We start from the raw sequence: 21,121 nt of genomic DNA, 5'->3' as shown, positions 1-21,121 counted from the left end.
GAAGGCTAAATCATGCTAATGAACCTTTCAGATGGTTAAAGTTGAGCTGAGCATATTAGCATCATGCTAATGGAAACATTAACCAGCATGTTAGCTTTATAATGGGTTATGTGCTAGTTGTTTAGTGCTAAAGGGTCTTAGAGAGGGTACATACATTCAGTCTGTTCATCAGCTTTGTACTTTGACTATTAAAGCCAATATAATTTCACAGCCGACTTCATCACCAAGGCAACATTACCACAAATATATCTTTGCATTGCAAAAGAAGGAAATGATGAAAAGTCTGTTGCGGTGACTTTTCTTTTCTTTATCTTTTTTTTTTTATGCTTATGCTTATGAGATCACTCGAGCATGAAGCTGCAGGGCAGCTGCTTTTCTAAAGGAAAATGCAAATGACTTCATCACAGACAAGCCAGAAAGCAGCTCTGAAATGTTCTGCTTCAGTGCTGATGGTGCTGCTGATGTGCTACACACTGCGAACCGTTTACTATTCCGAGTGTGAGAAGTCGTCTTCATGGGAGGATTTTCTCAAATTCAGAAAGAGTGACAACTTCAGCGCCAATTAAAAGAGGAAACACTATGTTGCATTTATGTGAAACGGCAACACCTCTCACCCACACACTCTTTCTCTTGCACTTTATTTTATTCTCAGTCTTTCTGCTGACCATGAAAGTCAAGAAGACACGGTAAGAAAAAAAAAAATGTTCTTACTAATGGTTTTTCCAAATGTACTCTTTAGTCTAATTGTTACATTTCCAGAACATAGATATGTTCAAATGGTATTGTTTTTTTCCAGTGCATTTGCATTAATTGCTAACTTTAGCACTTTTACTGATCGCCTCTGTGTGCTGGGAATAATGGATATATGTGTTTCTGTGTACTGTGTATCGAGCTATCAATATTGTGATAAGGTATATTTCAGCTATTGTGGTGTTGTTAGTAAAATAAAGTCAAATGTAGGACCAACCAACATCCAAAAGACAGCATGTGAGAGGAAAACCCTTTCTATCACTCTGTTCTTTATTGTGGTGGTGCACATGAGGCGTGAGTAGACATTCAGAACTTCAGTCTTAAATAATGAACTAAATACTGAAAGGCTTTATGTTTATATTCTTAATAGTTTATTCTGCCGTATCGCTGGCTGTTTTTATACTAAGACATATACTATGTATAGGACCTTCAGGTTTCTCCAGGTATCATGGAGATATCGCGATTGGCCTTATTGTCTCATACTGATACCGTTACTTCATACTACGTTTTGTATTTTCCTCATGGCTGCTTTGGTTATTGCCTGATGAGTTGAATCAGGTTTGCTGGGATAAAATGCTGATATTTCTTGAGCAATTATAAACAATAACAGCCATTTGTGCTACTAGTCCATGCGCTAATATTTGCATAACTTCATGCACAAGTAATAAAACTGCTTTATATATATGCTTAATACCACCACTATCACGTCACAATTATAGAAACCATCAATACAATACAAAACGCAATATAACAACATGTTCAGAATCAATATTTGTCTAATAACATGTCAAAAACATACAAAATTTCATAAAATACAACGTACTCACCAGAGATGCAGACTCATAATGTGCAGCGCTCCTCAGAGGCTGTAATCCAGTGGTACTGCTCGTATTCACTGGTCTGGAAGTGGTGAACCAAACCCTTTCCCAGGCTGAGACAAGCTAGCTAGATTCAGAGTTGGATGACCTCCTCATGATGTCTAGCTTATCTTTAAAATGGATTTTTAAATATGTTTGAGACCAAATAAATTTTTCTCCCTCCGTAGGCATGAAAAGGGCTAACTCAGATGTGTTAATGTATGCAGAGCTACAGACGTGTTTTGCCAGTTGAACTTGGCTGTAATGGTTTCCCTCTGACCATCCAATCAGAGAACGGAAAAATGCTGACGCTATTCTGACGCTAATTCGCTGAGAAGAATTTGAAATCAGATTGTTTAAAAAAAAAAACTAATTCTTATGGAGACTATGGTAAAAAGTCCAGCAGTACTGATTTTGAAGGCCCTGGGCAGATTAGATTGACATGACAGCACATAGAGGCTGAAATCTGATTGGACAAAAAATATAACATCCACATACACGTACTGGAATCAGTGCGGCCGAGAGGAACACTACGAAATGAAAAGAATAAACTGATGGGAATAAATTAATACATTTTCATGAAACAAATATAAAAAAATAAGGTGAAAATGTAGGTCAGTGCTTTTGATAGTGTTTAGGCCAGCAGAGAAGGCCTTGCTGGCTCTGACGTCCCACAACTGGTGTGTGTATATATATATATATATATATTTTTTTTTAGACTACATTCAAGGGTTCCCTGGTGGTCTAGTGGTTAGGATGCGGCACTCCCGCTGCGGCCCAGGTTTGATTCCCAGTCAGGGAACCAGCCCCAGCCATTAGGGTTGCACAAGCCAGTGCACTCTTAGTGCCGGTCCCAAGCCTGAATAAATGTGGAGGCTTGCGGTCGGAAAGGCATCCAGCGTAAAAACATGCCAAATCGAACATGCAGTTTATGAATACGGATGATCCGCTGTGGTGACCCCTAATGGGAGAAGCCAAAAGAAAGTTTTATTTAGACTACATTCAGTGAACTCAGTGAACTTACCGTAACATTAACTCATGGCTTTTTTATTTCACATCAATGGATTCAAAAACTTGATTAGTTTATGGCTACATGTGTGTACTTTAGGCAGGGATAAACCATGACAGACATTAATGCTTTGCTTTTGGCATCCACGTTGTTTTCAAGTAGATTGTTTTGAATTACCTTTAATGTTGAATTACCTGCAAAATTCGGCAGCAGTCAGCAAAAGAAAACCACCCAGTATACATTATGTGAAACCATAACTAACTAACTAACAATAACAAGTTCAGCACCATAGTTTAGCACAGCCAATCAGTGACAGTCTTACCATGTGATTATACAGAGTGACATGACCATTAGACCTGAGCTAAAGTTGAGCTTTAATCTTTTAGCATTTTTCAATTGATTTTTGGTAAAAAAAAAAAAAAAAATAAATAAATAAATAATAATAATAATAATAATTAAAAAAAAAAAATATATATATATATATATATATATATATATATATATATATATATATATATTGTTATATAGTCTGTTATAGAGTCTCAGTGTGAACAAAGATGAATATTTACATTACCATCGTTATGGTTACAGATCTACTTAGAAATAATAACAATCTACCTTTTTTTCTGCCTCTTCTTCTGGCTTTGGTGTCTATGGCACCCTACAGTGTCTTCTTGTAAACATTTGTGAGATTTTGTCACTGATTGGAGAAGATCTAAGGAACATTCTGTAAAATGCTCTACCATCAAAATCAATCAAAATGTAAGGGATCCATGGATTCTCGAATTCAAGCTGAGTTTTGAATTGCCTGTAATGGGTCAAAAGCCACCAAAGAGGAAGTGAGTCTGTATCTCCGAAATAACTTTGCATGCTGACTCAAAATTTGCAGGGCTTTCTCAGGACCAATGACCCGAAGCAACCCATTTCCAGACAGGCCCACCTACAATACAAGAATGTTACAAATACATTATTTTTCCTCTTCCACATTTTGTACAAACTTCAGCAGGTTTGGCTCACATCCAGGTAACAACCTGTTGCCTATTTATTCAGCTAGACTGTTAAGGATCTAGACCTCCCATGAGAATTCCACTACAGTCTATGGTCAACCCTAAAGACACCAATAACCCCAACCCCGTAACCTCTATCCCTAACACATCATGAGCAGAATTACAAATAATACTTATCGCTTTGCTTAAAGTTTACATTTAATAAAGTATCTAAAGTGTTTCCCAAACACAGACATTACTCAACAGTCATGTTGTATAACTTACCAAGTCAGAACAATAAGAGTCCAGGAAATTACATACTAGGAAAAAAGAAAGTAAATACGATGGCTGCAATACGTCTCAAAAAAGCTTGGATTAATAGTGTTACTAAAAAGGAACAGCTGGAATACTATTAAGGTTAACTGACAACTGATCAAGAACATGGGTATAAAGAGTATCTTAGAAAGGTGGAGGCTCTCAGAAGTAAAGAATGGCTGAGGTTCACCAATCTGTGAAAAAACTGTTGTATTTTGAATTCAATATGGATTTATGAGATTTGATGATCATCCCAACTTCAGAACTGGGGTTGTAATATCCCCTCCAGTGCCCAGTGTACACCGCACTTTATTATAATCCATACATAAGCGGTTTAATTAGTAAAACACACAAAGAGATAAAAGCCAAACACACAATTATTAAACAGGCAAAGAGTCAAACACCAAGTAGAGCAGTCCATGGAACAAACAAATACATGACAAACAAACAGTCTTACAACAGACTTACAATGCTTCATGTCATGGTTAGCATGAGCATAGCTAACCAAGGCTAAAAAACAGGAAGTGCCCCATGACTTGGACATTTTACTTTTCTAGTCATATGGGAAATTTTACATTTATGAATCTTCATCAGACATTATTTTTTGTATTAGTATTATTATTATTTATGAAACACTTTGCTGCCAGTTTTGCTGCTCTACATATTTACTGTAAAACATAGTTTAAAACCTGTCCTGTGTATTTATTAGCTGCTCAGATTCTTTCCATTACTGTGCATCTAAATTGATCTAAAGATAATTAGATCAATACCCAATTAGATCAATGAGAATTAGATCAATGATAATTAGATCATACCAGATGCCAGATGAGGTTGAAGAATATATGACAACGGCTTTGAAACCATTTCTTCATACAGAATCTCTCCAGATCCTTCAGATTTGGGGAAGTCAGTAGGTCATTAGTCAGAAGGTCAGTAGTAATGGCATTGGACTTTTAAATCAGAAGGTCACAAGTTCAAATCCCAGTATCACCAAGCTGCCACTGCTGGGCCCTTAAACAGCCCTTAAACATATTACTGCTCAGCTGTAATTTGCACTGGATGAGGGCGTTTTCCAAATGGGGTAAATGTAAATTATAAGATCCATGCTGGTGAATTTCCTCCTCAGTTCTTTCCGCATGTTTTGTATGGGGTTCCAGGCAGGAAGATGGGATGATCATGGCAGGGCATTGATTTTGTATTCAGTAAAAATTTTGTGTTGATTTTGATGTACATCTTAAATCACTGTCTCACTAGAAGATCCAAAGACAGCTCGTATTAAGCTTTCTGGCAGAAGCAGTCGGGTGTTCAGTAAATATCTGTTGAAATTCGAGAAAAAATGTCCAGGTCCTCTGGCAGAAAAAAACATCCGTAAAACTACCACTATTTTAAACTTTGGGCATGAGCTAACTTCCCATATTGTTATATCCGGACGATTGGTAGCTCAGTGGTTAAGGTGCTGTGCTACTGTTCGGAAGGTAGGAGGTTCAAGCCCTGGTATTGCAAAGCTGGAACTCTTGGGCCCTGGAGCAAGGCCCTTAAACCTACGTGCTCCAGGGGCGCTGTATCATGGCTCTGACCCCAATTCCCGAGGAAACTGGGATATGCGAAGAAAGAATTTCACTGTGTTCTAATGAACATGGGACAAATAAAGTCTATTCTATTCTAAAATCTCTGTGTAAGCCAAGCCTACCTCTATGAAGCCATATTTTGGTTTCGTTTGATCATAGAACCTGTTTCTATTTGAAGCCCCAGTAGTTTCTGTCAAACTGAAGATGTTTGAGTAGAGGCTTTTTTTTTTTTTCTTGAAACAATTTACAATTTGTGAGGTATTGGATTGCAGTTATGGACACTTTTTTTTTTAACCGCCAAACACAATTAACTTCTGCAATTCTATAGTTGGGATCGTGGGAGATATTTTTTGCCCTGTTGAACCTTCCTGGTCACAGTCCATTTCACACACACACACACACACACACACACACACACACACACACACACACACACACACACACACACACACACATTTCCTCTTCCAGGCTGATTCATAACAAACATTTACAGTTGACTGGAACTTCTTAATGATTGTGATGGCTTTTGTGTTCCTACATTTATACCCCTTTATATAGTTACCTGTGTCTAGGTGTAGTTAAAAAGAGGTGTATCAATGGGAACATATTTCAGATATATTGTACTAGTTACTATATGTACATAGAAATATACTTCTGCATGGTTTCAACCAATGTTAGACCCATTGCTTGTATCTTGATATGTAATTTTTCAAAATAATTCTATCCATATGCTTATTACTATATGATAGCTAAGCAGATGCTTTTTGCCTCTCAGATTCGTTAAATTTGATTATTTTTATTGATTTCTGTAAATAATATATTCACATATCTCTGTGTTTTTATTTCTTATAGCAATTTGCCAACATTTGTGTTTACAGTTACAATTTATGTTGTAATTGTTAATCAAAGTTAATCAAACACAAAATAACAAAAAATATAAACCACAAAGAAGTTTTGTTTAAAGGAATGTCAGTTCACCTGCAGTTGCTCGTATAAGGGTTTTGTTCTTGGTGTAATTTTATTAATTTATTTATTTGTTTTTAGTTACCTATAGATTCCTTATAGAAGAATGATGTCCTTTAAAATGGCTTCTCTACTTTGTCTGATCTTTCTTCTTGTGATTACCGGTGAGTCACACGTTCACATTATCACACTCATTATACCCCACACTGGGTACAGTAAATAAATAAATTAATTAATTACTGTTTAGACTTGATGTTTAGATGATCCGCTGTGGCGACCCCTAATGGGAGAAGCCGAAAGAAGAAGAAGTTAAGAAAAAATGCCAATTATATCGATTTTAAACATTTTAGGGGAAATTCTCACACTGCTGTTTTCAGATTTGGAGACTTAAAATAAAATGTTATGTCATTATTTTTAATAAATTTCTCACATTTTGTTTAGACTGTTGATTTACATGGATTTTCTGGGCTTTTTCTTCACCTGCTCCATTTTATACCTTACAATAATCAGGGATTTCAATTATATCAACTTTTCAAATATAACAGGATATAACATTAAAGCCAGAAAACCTTTCGAATAAAAAAATCTTAATAACGAGCAGAGAGTTAGTGGGAAGCGAAAATGGGAAAATGGTTCACGTAACCAAAATATCTATAGTCTATGAAATAACCTTTATATTACGGAACGCTTGCAAATGCACACATAGACGTCTGTGTTTTCTTCTCTCTTTATTTCTCTTTCTCTCTCAAGGCTCTTGAGTCTCTTTTTCTATACACTATATTTCAAAAAGTATTGGGTCACCTGCTCATAAGTGCAGTATGTGATTTTTGAGCATCGCATTCCACATTAATCCCAATTCACCTCTTCTAATTCCCTCCACTCTTCTGGGAAGATGTTCCACTAGATTTTGGAGTGTGGTTATGGACATTTGTGTTCATCAGCCACAAGTGTGTTATGAAAGGCAGGTAGTGATGTAGGTGAGGAGACCTGGGGTGCAGTCAGCGTTCACATTCATCCCAAAGGTGTTCAGTAGAACTGAGATCAGAGCTTTATAGCGACAAGATCTTCCTCTCCAAAGCATGAAATCCAGATCTTCAAGGAGCTCACTTTGTGCACAGGGGCATCGCCATGCTGGAACAGTTTTGGGTTTCCAAGTTAAATCACCCTGTACTATTAAGTGCCTCCAGATTTGTGGTAACAGTTTGGAAAAGAACCACATATAGCAGGAAAGATCAGGTGTCCCAATACTTTTGGCAATATAGTGTAGGTGTGCGATCCTGAGCACTTAATTCCTCCGTCTCCATCCCCCAATCCAAAACCAGCACTCGACCATGTCCCCACTTTTACATGGTGGTATAATAATGAGAAATGAATAAAGATCAAAGTAAATCTAATAATAGTCTTCAGTATCACTAATTTTCCTGCAAAAAGGCTCTTAGATGTAATTATGATATTTCTTACTGCAACATTTTTTATATTGCACACTCGTTATTAGGCAGAAGATAAAATAGGACTTGGGTAAAGTATGTGTCCATCAGTGTCAGGGATTCACCCTGCCACGCCCCCCTCTGTAGCTGTCAGGGATTCACCCTGCCACGCCCCCCTCTGTAGCTGTCAGGGATTCACCCTGCCACGTCCCCCTCTGTAGCTGTCAGGGATTCACCCTGCCACGCCCCCCTCTGTAGCTGTCAGGGATTCACCCTGCCACGTCCCCCTCTGTAGCTGTCAGGGATTCACCCTGCCACGCCCCCGTCTGCAGCCTGACAATCAGTGATCTGAGAAGAATAAAAACAACAACATGCATTTAAAACGGGATAATATTCATATCTAATTACTGTATCATCATTTTTGTACTTCATATTGGTCCTAAATGGCATTCCATGGATTTAACACTGATCCTCTCTGAGTCAGAATTCCACAAGATAAATGTGCATAAGACACAATCATGAGTAAGTAAATAGTTATAAACTTTTTTATAAATAATCTCAGTTAATGAAATAACTGCAGAAATATTTTATATGTTTACCAAAACCTGAACACCAGGATATAATACTGTGGTCTGTCAGTGACACGGGAATAACGGATGATAATGTAAATAATAACAAAAAAAGCTCTGAATCCAGAACACACCCCTGTGTCTCAATCCTGCACAGTTTCCTTCCAGTAGTAAAGAATAGTTTGTATTTTTCTGCCCCGGAGTTCCAGAGGAGAGAAGAGAAGCTGTAAAATAACTCAGTGTTTTATGGGGCTCAGGATAATGATCTCTAATCACCTCTTTCATGTGTCATGTTTCAGGAGCTCTTGAGTCTGAATGGAGTGTGGAATACAGCAAACATCATCTCTGTGCTGTAAAAGGATCTACAGTGGTTATGGAGGCCACTTACACACATCCAACACGTGTTACAGTGAATAACAGGTTTTGGGTAATAAACCCAGCTCCGGGTGTAGAAGCGACTGATCTGCGTAATGAACCAGGTTACTCAGACAGAGTGGAGTATTTAGGAGATAAACAGAATCACTTCTCCCTCAGACTGAGTGATGTGAAGAAATCAGATGAACACAAGTTCACCTTCAGATTCATAACATCTGGAGGAGGATATCAGGGTCATCCTGAAATTACACTCAGAGTTACAGGTAAATAAAATCATCTTAGTTTCTATATACAGTGGCTTCAAAATATCTGGGTCACTCTCTCAGTTGTATATAAATTGTGTGCATATAAATAATAATTTTCACTGCATTTAGAAAACATGTCAAACCAAAAATTCCACAAACTTTCTAAGATTGGAATGTAAAAAATGTGCAAAAAGCTTTTAAGGATGAAGACCTTTGCAGAGCATCTTTACAGAAACTGATTGAGTGTGGCTTCATTTAAAAGCACAGTTACAGTGTTATTTGTTAACAGTGTTTGCGCTTCATATCAGACAGTTTCTATTTTAGTTCTAGATTCAATCAACAAAACGTTTCGTTTAGCAAAATAGGACAATCAGCTGAGTTTATATCTGAATTCCGGAAAGATCTCTTTCAAAAGACTGTAGGAAATTGAAATCATTATCTTTATCTAATAAATATTCTTGTATATTATGAATAATATTTTGACTAATGGGTTTCATCCAGAAGGTCTTCGCATAACTTTGAGTTTCTGATGCAATCAGTGAAAATATGTAAATAAGATGGTTCTTAGTTGCTGCTGCATTTCAGTGCATGTTCTTCTGTAAATTTCATGCATGCCTTATAGTTTCTTAATAAATTGTTCTTTGGTTAATGGCTCCTCCCTGTGTGTCTATGCTCCTGGAGTTAATCGTTTGTGCCCATAGTCTGAAGAAATCCTTGCTGCTGATTCTCATCTGTTTTTCTTGTTGTTGTTTTTTTTACGCAAATCAAGGCTGGTGGTATTTCTAGGTGTGTCTGCATGTCGTCCTTCACCTTTAAATCTTACACGTTTAACAGTCTCATTTATAGAGGATGTTTGTGGTATCATTTCCTAAATGACAGTAAATAGCGTTTGGTTTGAAATGTTGAAATGAATCATTTTTTTCTGAAAGAGGTTTCAGAGGTTTGTACCTGATTAATAAGTGTTTCTGAAACATTCACTGCTTAATGATATAAAGTTTTTAAAACTGATAATAACTTCATTGGATACTAAAACACTTTGAGAGAGCAGAGTTATAAAAGAAGATGCTTTACTGTGTTCAGAAGAACTTTTCAAATGTAATGTTTCTCTCATTGTATAAGATCTTCAGCTGATCGCTCCTGCAGAAGTGACAGAGGGAGAATCAGTCATTCTGACCTGTAAAACCACCTGCAGTCTGACTGATCCAACATTCATCTGGTACAAAAACACACATGATTTAACCACAAACACCTTCAAGAGCAACAAACTCCACCTGCAGAGGGTCAGCAGTGAGGATACAGGCAGTTATAACTGTGCTGTAAGAGGATCTGAACATCTCCCATCTCCTGCTCAATACCTCAGTGTCAGATGTGAGTTTTATTTACCTTCTTCTTTTAGGTCTATTCATAACTTAACATTTAATGAAGGAAAAACTATTGAAAAGTCATGTGAGTAAAAATGTAAGTAGAAAAAAGGAACATTTGGGAGAAGGTGATGGATTTAAATGACAGAACAAATTATTACGTTTGATTGGGTAATAAAAACACAGAGAAAACCAGATGACATGATGAGGGATTCATGTATTTGCCTCTAAACCCACTATTGTTATTGTTTTTGATTATTTGATGTACCAGACCTTTCATTAGACACACATTTTTTTAGCATTCCTCATATATTCCTAATTCCAAATATCCTGTAGTGGATGAGGAGTTGGGGGCAGAAGGTGGTGGTCTGCCTGAATTAGAGCTTGGGGTTTAGATATCTGAGACTGGTTCCTGTACAGTTTCTGTCTACAGTTCACACACTGCTTACACACATTGATTTTACTGTTGTTTTACTGTAGAGCAGCAGCTAATAACTCTATGTATAACGCAAAACAAGAAAGTGGGCACACACTGTTTTCCATATCTATTACAAAAATACTAAACAATCATCAGTGTCTGTGAGCTCATGTGTGCAGAAGTGGGAAAATAGTGCTTTCTTCTGATTGTGTTACGCTGCCTGAGGTTACACAAGCAGCAGAAGTTTGGAAAAAAGGCAGTCAGTCTCCCCATGCCTCAGAAATGAACATGTTAGTGTCCACAAAATGTACATGAATATCAGAATGGCTGTGTGTGAATTTTGTTGTTGAGAGATGAAACAGGTTCTTTGTGCGACTTGTTTCTTCAATGAAACCTTCGGAATTGGAATGAGTTGAAGTGGGAATAGATCAAATTTAGGAAACTAATATAATTGCTTCTGAATTTAATATCTGTTCTGATGAAAGTCGTATTCACTGGTAACATTGTTGTTTTTTGAATAATTATTTTTTTCTTAATTCTAATCAATTGTTGTCCCAAAATATTTATGAACAGGAAATGATTTTGCTTCTACTTTGTTGATGTAGAAGTTGAGATGTGTAGTTTATAATAATATTTATCTGATCTGGGAGATTTGCTCGGAAAAATAAAAGCAAATTGAAGAACAAAACATAAATATATACATGCAGTTTGTTGTAGCTTGCATGATGTCACAAACAACAACAACAACAAAATAATAATAATAATAATAATAATAATAATAATAATAATAATAATAATAATAATAATAATAATAATAATAATAATAATAATGGGGAAGTGGTAGTTGAACAGTTAAGGCTCGGGGTTACTGATCAGAAGGTTGAGGGCTCAAGCCCCTGTATGAGCAAGACCCTTAACCCCCTGGGTGAAGAAACAATTTTACTATGTTGTAATATAAATGTGACAAATAAATACATTTGTCTTCTCTTTAGCTCCTATAAAGAAGGTCTCGGTGTCTGCCAGTCCCTCTGCAGAGATTGTGGAGGGCAGTTCAGTGACTCTGACCTGCAGCAGTGATGATGAATCATTTATTACAGGATCTGCAATGAATCCTGATGGAAAGCTCCTCTTACAGGAACTATAATTCATGGACATTACATTAGTATTGTGTTTTTATTCGTTTTCTGGAAATGTCATTGGTTGGCATTTCTTTTTTTTTATTGTTAAAGGAATTGTACTAGGTTAATACAAATCTCAAACATGTACTTGATTAACCATTGTCCAGAAAATAAAATAAAGAACAAAGTGTTTTCTCTGATGGATACGATCCGTTAGGGGTTGGTAAAAAAAAAATAAAAACACTCCAGAGTTGTAAAAGTATATTAAAATTAAAAAGAAAATTATTAGCTAGAAAAAAAAAAATAAAATAAAAAACATTTGAAGGATTAGAGTTTTAAAAGTAAATGCTTTATTGGATTCATTACAACTTTAAAATTGTAATCCTTCTCTAATTGTCTTAGATCTCCGGGTGATCGCTCCTGCAGAAGTGACAGAGGGAGAACCAGTCATTCTGACCTGCAAAACCTCCTTCAGTCTGACTGATCAAACATTCATCTGGTCCAAAAACGTGCAAGATTTAACCACAAACACCTTCAAGAGCAACGAACTCCACCTGCAGAGGGTCAGCAGTGAGGATGCAGGCAGTTATAACTGTGCTGTAAGAGGATCTGAACATCTCCCATCTCCTGCTCATAACCTCAGTGTCAGATGTGAGTTTTATTCATTTATTCTTTTAGGTTTATTGTATAACAACATTTAATGAAGAAAAAATATTAGTTTAATAACAAATTGAGTAGAAAAAAGGAACATTTGGGAGAAGGTGATGGATTTAAATGACAGAACAAATTATTACGTTTGATTGGGTAATAAAAACACAGAGAAAACCAGATGACATGATGAGGGTTTCATGTATTTGCCTCTAAGCCCACTATTGTTATTGTTTTTGATTATTTGATGTACCAGACCTTTCATTAGACCCACATTTTTTTTTAGCATTCCTCATATATTCCTAATTCCAAATATCCTGTAGTGGATGAGGAGTTGGGGGCAGAAGGTGGTGGTCTGCCTGAATTAGAGCTTGGGGTTTAGATATCTGAGACTGGTTCCTGTACAGTTTCTGTCTACAGTTCACACACTGCTTACACACATTGATTTTACTGTTGTTTTACTGTAGAGCAGCAGCTAATAACTCTATGTATAACGCAAAACTAGAAAGTGGGCACACACTGTTTTCCATATCTATTACAAAAATACTAAACAATCATCAGTGTCTGTGAGCTCATGTGTGCAGAAGTGGGAAAATAGTGCTTTCTTCTGATTGTGTTACGCTGCCTGAGGTTACACAAGCAGCAGAAGATAATACAAATCTCAAACATGTACTTGATTAACCATTGTCTAGAAAATAAAATAAAGAACAAAGTGTTTTCTCTGATGAATACGATCAGTCAGAGTTTGGTAAAAAAAATAAAAAATAAAAAATAATAATAATAATAATAATAATAATAATAATAATAATAATAATAATAACTTCCAGAGTTGTAAAACTATATTAAAATTAATAAGAAAATTATTAGCTAGAAAAAAAAACATTTGAAGGATTAGAGTTTTTAAAGTAAATGCTTTATTGGATTCATTACAACTTTAAAATTGTAATCCTTCTCTAATTGTCTTAGATCTCCGGGTGATCGCTCCTGCAGAAGTGACAGAGGGAGAACCAGTCACTCTGACCTGCAACACCTCCTTCAGTCTGACTGATCCAACATTCATCTGGTCCAAAAACGGGCAAGATTTAACCACAAACACCTTCAAGAGCAACGAACTCCACCTGCAGAGGGTCAGCAGTGAGGATGCAGGCAGTTATAACTGTGCTGTAAGAGGATCTGAACATCTCCCATCTCCTGCTCAATACCTCAGTATCAGATGTGAGTTTTTTTATTTTTTTTCTTATGCAGTCTATTGTATAACGTAATATAAAAAACTATATAAAGCAATAGTGTAAAAAAAAAATGAAGCATAGAAGAAGGAATGGAGGTACTGCTGTAATTCAGTGACAAACTGCACACTGGGAAAGTGTCTGAAAGTTCAGATTATTTTATTAAGTGCAAATTAAAACCCAAAACTATGAAAACCAACAGCATAAGCAACCACAGTGGATACTAAGTGTAACCCTCCTGAGGGTATGGGGGTATTGGGTTGGGGCACAGTAGCCTGAGGTCCAAGATGATAGATTGAGAATTATGCTGGACTTTCACCTATGGCTCCTAATCCTAAAGTACAATTAAGGAACAGTTGAAATATCTATGCTGTTGCCTTCAAAATGTAATGGGTACAGTTGATCAATAAATCCTGAAATGTTTATCCTGGTTTATTTTCCTGTTAAATCTGGCAAAGAGAAACAGGTGTGTATAATTAGTGACGTGTGACAAGCATGTGATGTGCAAGGGCTGATGGGTAACATCGTGTAGTGTACAGACTTTGACATAATCCTGAGACTGGGTCATAATGTTAGTTGTGTTACTTTGGCTTACGCGTTACCATTAGGCTAAAGAGCCTTTTTTAATTGAATGTAACACATCTTTCACCACGTGGTTTTCTAACATACCTTAATATCCTCTGCCTTTGTATTCATCTAAGGAGTTGCTTTAGTTCTCTCTTTCTCTCTCAAAGTATCTCATCTTTTCTTTTGTCCTCATTTCCGTTTACCAAACAAAAAGAGTTAAAGAGTTAAAGAGTGCTCTCAGGAATGGAGGCATTCTCAGAAATTCTCTGTCTCACATATCAGTTACAATGACATGAGCCACTCATGCTTGTCTGTAAGCCGCCTGCTGTCTCACAGAACTCTCACAGAACTCCACCAGTGTAACTCTGAATGTTCTGTGTAAGTTAAAGCTTACATTGTGTAGTGTACAGACTTTGACATAATCCTGAGACTGGGTCATAATGTTAGTTGTGTTACTTTGGCTTACGCTTTACCATTAGGCTGAAGAGCTTTTTTTAATTGAATGTAACACATCTTTCACCACGTGGTTTTCTAACATACCTTAATATCCTCTGCCTTTGTATTCATCTAAGGAGTTGCTTTAGTTCTCTCTTTCTCTCTCAAAGTATCTCATCTTTTCTTTTGTCCTCATTTCCGTTTACCAAACAACAGAACTCGTTAGTAAAATTACACACAGTAATTACACAATTACCACTTACATCTCCTGGCTCCGCCCTCCATTCAAAAACCGATACTTAACCAAACCCCTTTTTCTACACACATTTTCTTCCTGTCAACACACTGTGTTCTGCATGTAGATTTATGATTGGATACTTATTGTAATCTTGGAAAAATGATCATGTTTATTTCACAAGTTCACAAGAAGGTAAAGTGCCAATCCACTTTATGATGCAGATTTGTTAAAGAGTGCTCTCAGGAATGGAGGCATTCTCAGAAATTCTCTGTCTCACATATCAGTTACAATGACATGAGCCACTCATGCTTGTCTGTAAGCCGCCTGAATCTACAGCAACAGTTTAAAAAGCTGCAGTCAGCTGTCTTTCCATGTCTCAGAAAAAAAAAACATATGGTAGTGTTTGCCCACAATGGAACTAGTAAAACTTAAATCTGAATGAATTGCTTTAATATAATAATGATTAAAAAATGTGAGATGTTTATTAGGAGTGACGACGATGGACAGGATTAGAAACGAGTTTATTAGAGTGACAGCGCATGTAGGACGTTTTGGAGACAAGGTGAGGGAGGTGAGATTGAGATGGTTTGGACATGTGCAGAGGAGGGACATGGGGTATATCAGTAGGAGAATGCTGAGGATGGAGACACCAGGAAGGAGGAAAAGAGGAAGACCAAGGAGGAGGTTTATGGATGTGGTGAAGGAAGACATGCAGGTAGTTGGGGTGAAAGAGGCAGATGTAGAGGACAGGGGGGTATGGAGACGGATGATCCGCTGTGGAGACTCCTAATGGGAGCAGCCGAAAGAAGAAGAAGAAGAAGATGAATGATTAAAACAGTTGCTTAAAATACTGGTTAAACAATGGATTCAGGTTTTGATAAGAAAATCTAAAAATAAAAAAGTAAAGAAAGAATTTTAAGGCCATGAACTTTCTAATTTCTTAACATGACATTGTCTAGATCCTCCAAAGAATGTCTCAGTGTCTATCAGTCCCTCTGGTGAGATTGTGGAGGGAAGTTCAGTAACTCTGAGCTGCAGCAGTGATGCAAACCCACCTGTGGAGACCTACACCTGGTTTAAGGGAATTACCTCAGTGGGAAAAGGAAAGACCATCACCATCTCTAATATCAGCTCTGAAGACAGTGGAGACTACAAGTGCATGTGCAGTAATAAAATCGGAAATCAGAACTCCAGCAGTGTAACTCTGAATGTTCTATGTAAGTTAAAGCTGAAGATCTCCTCATAACCAATGACAAATAAAACTCTCTTAGGTATTCTTTAAAAAATTACCTTCCTGTCCATTTTAGATCGTCCAAAAAAAGTCTCAGTGTCCATCAGTCCCTCTGGTGGGATGGTGGAGGACAGTTCAGTGAATCTGACCTGCAGCAGTGATGCAAACCCACCTGTGGAGACCTACACCTGGTTTAAGGGAATTATATCAGTGGGAAAAGTAAAGACCTACAACATCTCTAATATCAGTTCTGAAGACAGTGGAGAGTACAAGTGCATGTGCAGTAATAAAGTCGGGCATCAGAACTCCACCAGTGTAACTCTGAATGTTCTGTGTAAGTTAAAGCTGAAGATCTTCTTATAGCTAATTGAACATAAAATTAACATAGATTTCCTTTTATGTGATACCTTTCTGTCCATTTTAGATCCTCCAAAGAAAGTCTTAGTGTCCATCAGTGCCTCTGGTGAGATTGTGGAGAACAGTTCAGTGATGCTAAACTGCAGCAGTGATGCAAACCCACCTGTGAAGAACTACACCTGGTTTCAGGGAATTACATCAGTAGGACAAGAAAAGACCTACAACATCTCTAAGATCAGTTCTAAGCACAGTGGAGAGTACAAGTGCATGTGCAGTAATGAAGTCGGGCATCAGAACTCCACCAGTGTAACTCTGAATGTTCTGCGTAAGTTAAAGCTGAAGATCTTTTTACAGCCAATAGAAGATAAAATTATAGATTTATTTTCTCATTTACCAACCCATTTTAGATCCTCCAAAGAACGTGTCTATCAGTTCCTCTGGTGAGAAAGTGAAGGGAAGTTCCTTGACTCTGACCTGCAGCAGTGACAGTAACCCACCTGTGGAGACCTACACCTGGTTTAAGGAGAATGAAGCATCACCTGTAGGATCAGGACAGAGTTACAGAGCTCTACAGAGTGGACTGTACTACTGTGAGGTTCAGAATAAACTCGGCTCTGAGAGATCAGCTGCAGTGTCCATCACTATAACCAGTAAGAGAGATGATATAAATGTATTCACCAGAAACACACTGTTTAAATGTATTTATTTATTTAAAAACACTGTTTCGTCATCTTTCTATACAGAGGCTCTAAATGGAATGAATGTAGCTGTGTATGCAGGTCTTGTGGTGGTTGTGTGTGTTTGCCTCATTGGTGTCATCATCTTGTTTAAAATGTAAGTCAAGCCTTTTTTTATTTTTGTAAAACTTTTGTGTGTGTGTGTGTGTGTGTGTGTGTGTGTGTGTGTGTGTGTGTGTGTGTGTGTTTGAATAATTTACTGGTAAACACTACTGTTTTTAAATGCACAAGATTATAACAGTTTAGTTTTGACTGAGAATATTTTAATGCATTAAATATATTGTATTCAATGCTGATTTTTGTTATCAAAATTGTCTTTTAACAGAAAAAAAACAAAAACTGGATCAACAGTAGACCAAAGTATAAACCAGGTAAAGAAGTCGGTACAAGAAATTGTTGATGTGAATGTATACAGTATTGTACAGTACAGATGAATCAGAGTTACTGTAAGCTGCTTAAAGATGATTAATTTTCCTATAACAGCAAATCCCCAACTGTGTACTTCTCTTTAACAACATTTATTTTTTTTAAAAGAGCATATAAAATGTATTCAGCCATTTACAGTTACATTTAAAGCTGTGGAACGTCAGCAAAAAAGCTACTCGATGCAATCAGTCCATCAGGAACTTAGTTTTTGAAATAAACATATGAATGAATAAATCAAGTAAAATTCAACCCCGATATTATATATATATATATATATAAAACATAAAAACAAAATATACCGTATTTTCCGGACTATGAGCCGCTACTTTTTTCCCACGTTTTGTCTTAAACAACGAAGGGGCTAAGTTTTTCCCGGTTTCACAAACTTCAAGCCAAAAAACTGAACCCCATAACATTAGACCAATTAAATTTCCGAACGGAAACGAAAAAACGCACCTCACCTGTGTTCTGAGCTGGACGGCATCGGGAGAAAAAACTTCCCCCGGGTGATTTTTTACCGCACGACGATGCCAAAAGATAAACTCCCAAGAGAAATAGTTGTAAAAGGAAGGAGGAAGACAGTGAACAATGACTTTCTTGGTCGGCTACTGTTTAGATACAAGCCGTTGTAGCGTGTTGAGTCTGGGTGAAGGGAGGAGCTCGCTAACTCCAGTTACAACACAAATCATATAAGCACAGACAGCTTTCCAAAACTCGTGCTTTTTTATTGTTCTTGGCAACAGCGTTACGGGTAAGTCAAAGAAACTTAGAAATGAGCATCAGAAAATAATAAACACATTCCCTGCAGCACATGCAGTAATACCGGAAAAAATGCAGTGCCAGGCTGTTCCCAAAATACCGCTCTGCTCTTAAAGGAAGCGCAACATATTTCGTAACGTGTCTTTCGTTAAAGCCTGTGTAAAGTTCAATAGTTTCAGTGTAGACACCTGCGGCTTTTAGACAGGTGCAGTTTATTGTTTATGTTCAAAATAAAAATATTTGTAAAATTCAGTGGGTGCAGCTTATATGTGGGTGCGCTTAATAGTCCGGAAATTACGGTATATAAAACAGTAGATCTGTGACTTGATCTAATATTGAGGTTGAATTTTATTATTATATAAAACATAATCAACACCTTCTGACCAATTACAATCCAGAATTGCAAATTGCTCTGATACACATTTTCTCTCCCACCTCAGGAAAATCTTTATGAAAATGTAACAAAGAATCAAATCGATCCTGCATTTGATTCCGCCTCGGCCAATCAGGATGAAGACCTGTATGCTAAAGTTGTACGGCGTACCAAAGACGCTGAGTGTTCTGATGCAGACGCTTCAGGCTCCCGGGAGGACGAGGTTCAGTACGCGAGCGTCCGATTTATTAATTCTGGTGCTGAATACAGGTGAGAAGAGCTGTTCTGCTGCTGGTCCTCCACTCTAACAGACCTGGAAATGAGCTTCTGTTGGATCTTTGTGTGATCAATTACTCTCTTATTGTAGGCCTTCCAATGCTGAGGATCCCAGTGTGATCTACAGCAGCGTGAAGTAACCAGCGTGAAGTTCACCTGTTCATTTGACCTCACCATCAACCTCCACCTGGTCTTACTGGAAACCTTACTGGAAAGTTTTTAACAGCTTTATTGGCTTGTTTGTAAATGAAGCTGATTTTAAACTTTCATCTGTGGGTGAGAGTGTCGCCTTCACCCTCTGATCATGAGCTCATCTCGTTTTACAATCAATTCAATTCCAATTCACCAATGGGCCTGAAAATAATCAAAGTGTAAAGCCAGTTTTAGATCTTCTGGACACTTGCTGGCAAAAAAAAACAGTAGATTTCAAATTTACACTTGTTAAGAAAAACAACAAGATAATATTGGATACATAAATATGTATAAAACCTTTACCTGCCAATCACAGTTTGTTTAAACAGAGATGACTCAGTATAAACGCTGCCCCCAAGCTCCGAATCCAGTCAAATTCAACAGAGCATTTATAATCCAATTAGTGTCCTTCAAAACCCATGAAGCTCTAGTAGAAGGAGAACGAGTAGAATCAACCAACATGCCAAAATAAGAGCAACAGCTACCTGAACCATGCTCTTTAATGACAATAGTTTTTTTTCTAATTCACACGATACAATTATATTTTGACACAATGGATATTTATGATAAATCACTTATTGTTTATGACATATGCAGAAGTATTTTTAAATATTTAATTACATTAATATATTTCCATGTACATATGCTAATTTCTAGTTTGTATTGTACTTTATGTTGTTTTCTGTAACTGGTTACGTGAAATATAGAAATAATGTGTATATTCTGGTGTGTTGAGTCGCAGTATTCCTTTAAACTAAACCTTTTGCTTGTGTGTGTAATGAATGATCTTTTTTTCTATTGTATATCTTTATATGGGTGTGTCTCAGTAAAGTCACAATAATTCAGTAGACAACTGTTTGTTCCTCTCTGACAATCTTTCGCTGTGAATCCTTTGGCCTGATAGAAGAACCACAATGGTATTTTGCTTAATATTTTCATTTTCATTATTATATTAAACTCTATTTTCTCAGGAAATATGGATTTTTTTTTCTGTTACACAATCCTAAACTTACACACATTAGCCAAAACATTAAAACCACAGAGCAGGATCACATGATTATCTCATTATGATGAAACAACTATCAGAGATTTATATACAGTGAGGAAAATAAGTATTTGAACACCCTGCTATTTTGCAAGTTCTCCCACTTAGAAATCATGGAGGGGTCTGAAATTGTAATCGTAGGTGCATGTCCACTGTGAGAGACATAATCTAAACAAAAAAATCCAGAAATCACAATATATGATTTTTTAACTATTTATTTGTATGATACAGCTGCAAATAAGTATTTGAACACCTGTCTATCAGCTAGAATTCTGACCCTCAAAGACCTGTTAGTCTGCCTTTAAAATGTTCACCTCCACTACATTTATTATCCTAAATTAGATGCACCTGTTTGAGGTCGTTAGCTGCATTAAGACACCTGTCCACCCCATACAATCAGTAAGAATCCAACTACTAACATGGCCAAGACCAAAGAGCTGTCCAAAGACACTAGAGACAAAATTGTACACCTCCACAAGGCTGGAAAGGGCTACGGGGAAATTGCCAAGCAGCTTGGTGAAAAAAGGTCCACTGTTGGAGCAATCATTAGAAAATGGAAGAAGCTAAACATGACTGTCAATCTCCCTCGGTCTGGGGCTCCATGCAAGATCTCACCTCGTGGGGTCTAAATAATCCTAAGGAAGGTGAGA

General features: G+C 37.0%; 1 protein-coding gene across 3 annotated transcripts; it reads left to right on the top strand.

Moving 5' to 3' along the window:
* Nucleotides 1-323: 323 nt before the first annotated feature.
* LOC310715882 (B-cell receptor CD22-like) lies at nucleotides 324-20,401 on the top strand. Of its 3 annotated transcripts, XM_083522580.1 has the most exons (14): nucleotides 324-686; nucleotides 6,530-6,612; nucleotides 8,744-9,082; nucleotides 10,184-10,432; nucleotides 12,364-12,612; nucleotides 13,576-13,824; nucleotides 16,035-16,292; nucleotides 16,383-16,640; nucleotides 16,731-16,988; nucleotides 17,071-17,313; nucleotides 17,407-17,497; nucleotides 17,726-17,771; nucleotides 19,026-19,228; nucleotides 19,326-20,401. In XM_083522580.1, the coding sequence occupies exons 2-14, from the start codon at nucleotides 6,555-6,557 to the stop codon at nucleotides 19,372-19,374; spliced, it is 2,550 nt and encodes an 849-aa protein (XP_083378706.1). In that variant the 5' UTR covers nucleotides 324-686; nucleotides 6,530-6,554; the 3' UTR covers nucleotides 19,375-20,401. The 3 variants fall into 3 exon arrangements, with proteins under 3 accessions (XP_083378706.1, XP_083378707.1, XP_083378708.1); XM_083522581.1 differs by lacking the exon at nucleotides 16,731-16,988; XM_083522582.1 differs by lacking the exons at nucleotides 16,035-16,292; nucleotides 16,731-16,988.
* The last annotated feature ends 720 nt before the right edge of the window (nucleotides 20,402-21,121 follow it).

This window comes from Silurus aristotelis (assembly GCF_946808225.1).
Source record: "Silurus aristotelis genome assembly, chromosome: 20".
NCBI classification, from domain to species: domain Eukaryota; kingdom Metazoa; phylum Chordata; class Actinopteri; order Siluriformes; family Siluridae; genus Silurus; species Silurus aristotelis.
The sequence above is the reverse complement of the archived record's forward strand: the minus strand, read 5'-3'. Positions and strand labels throughout refer to the sequence as shown.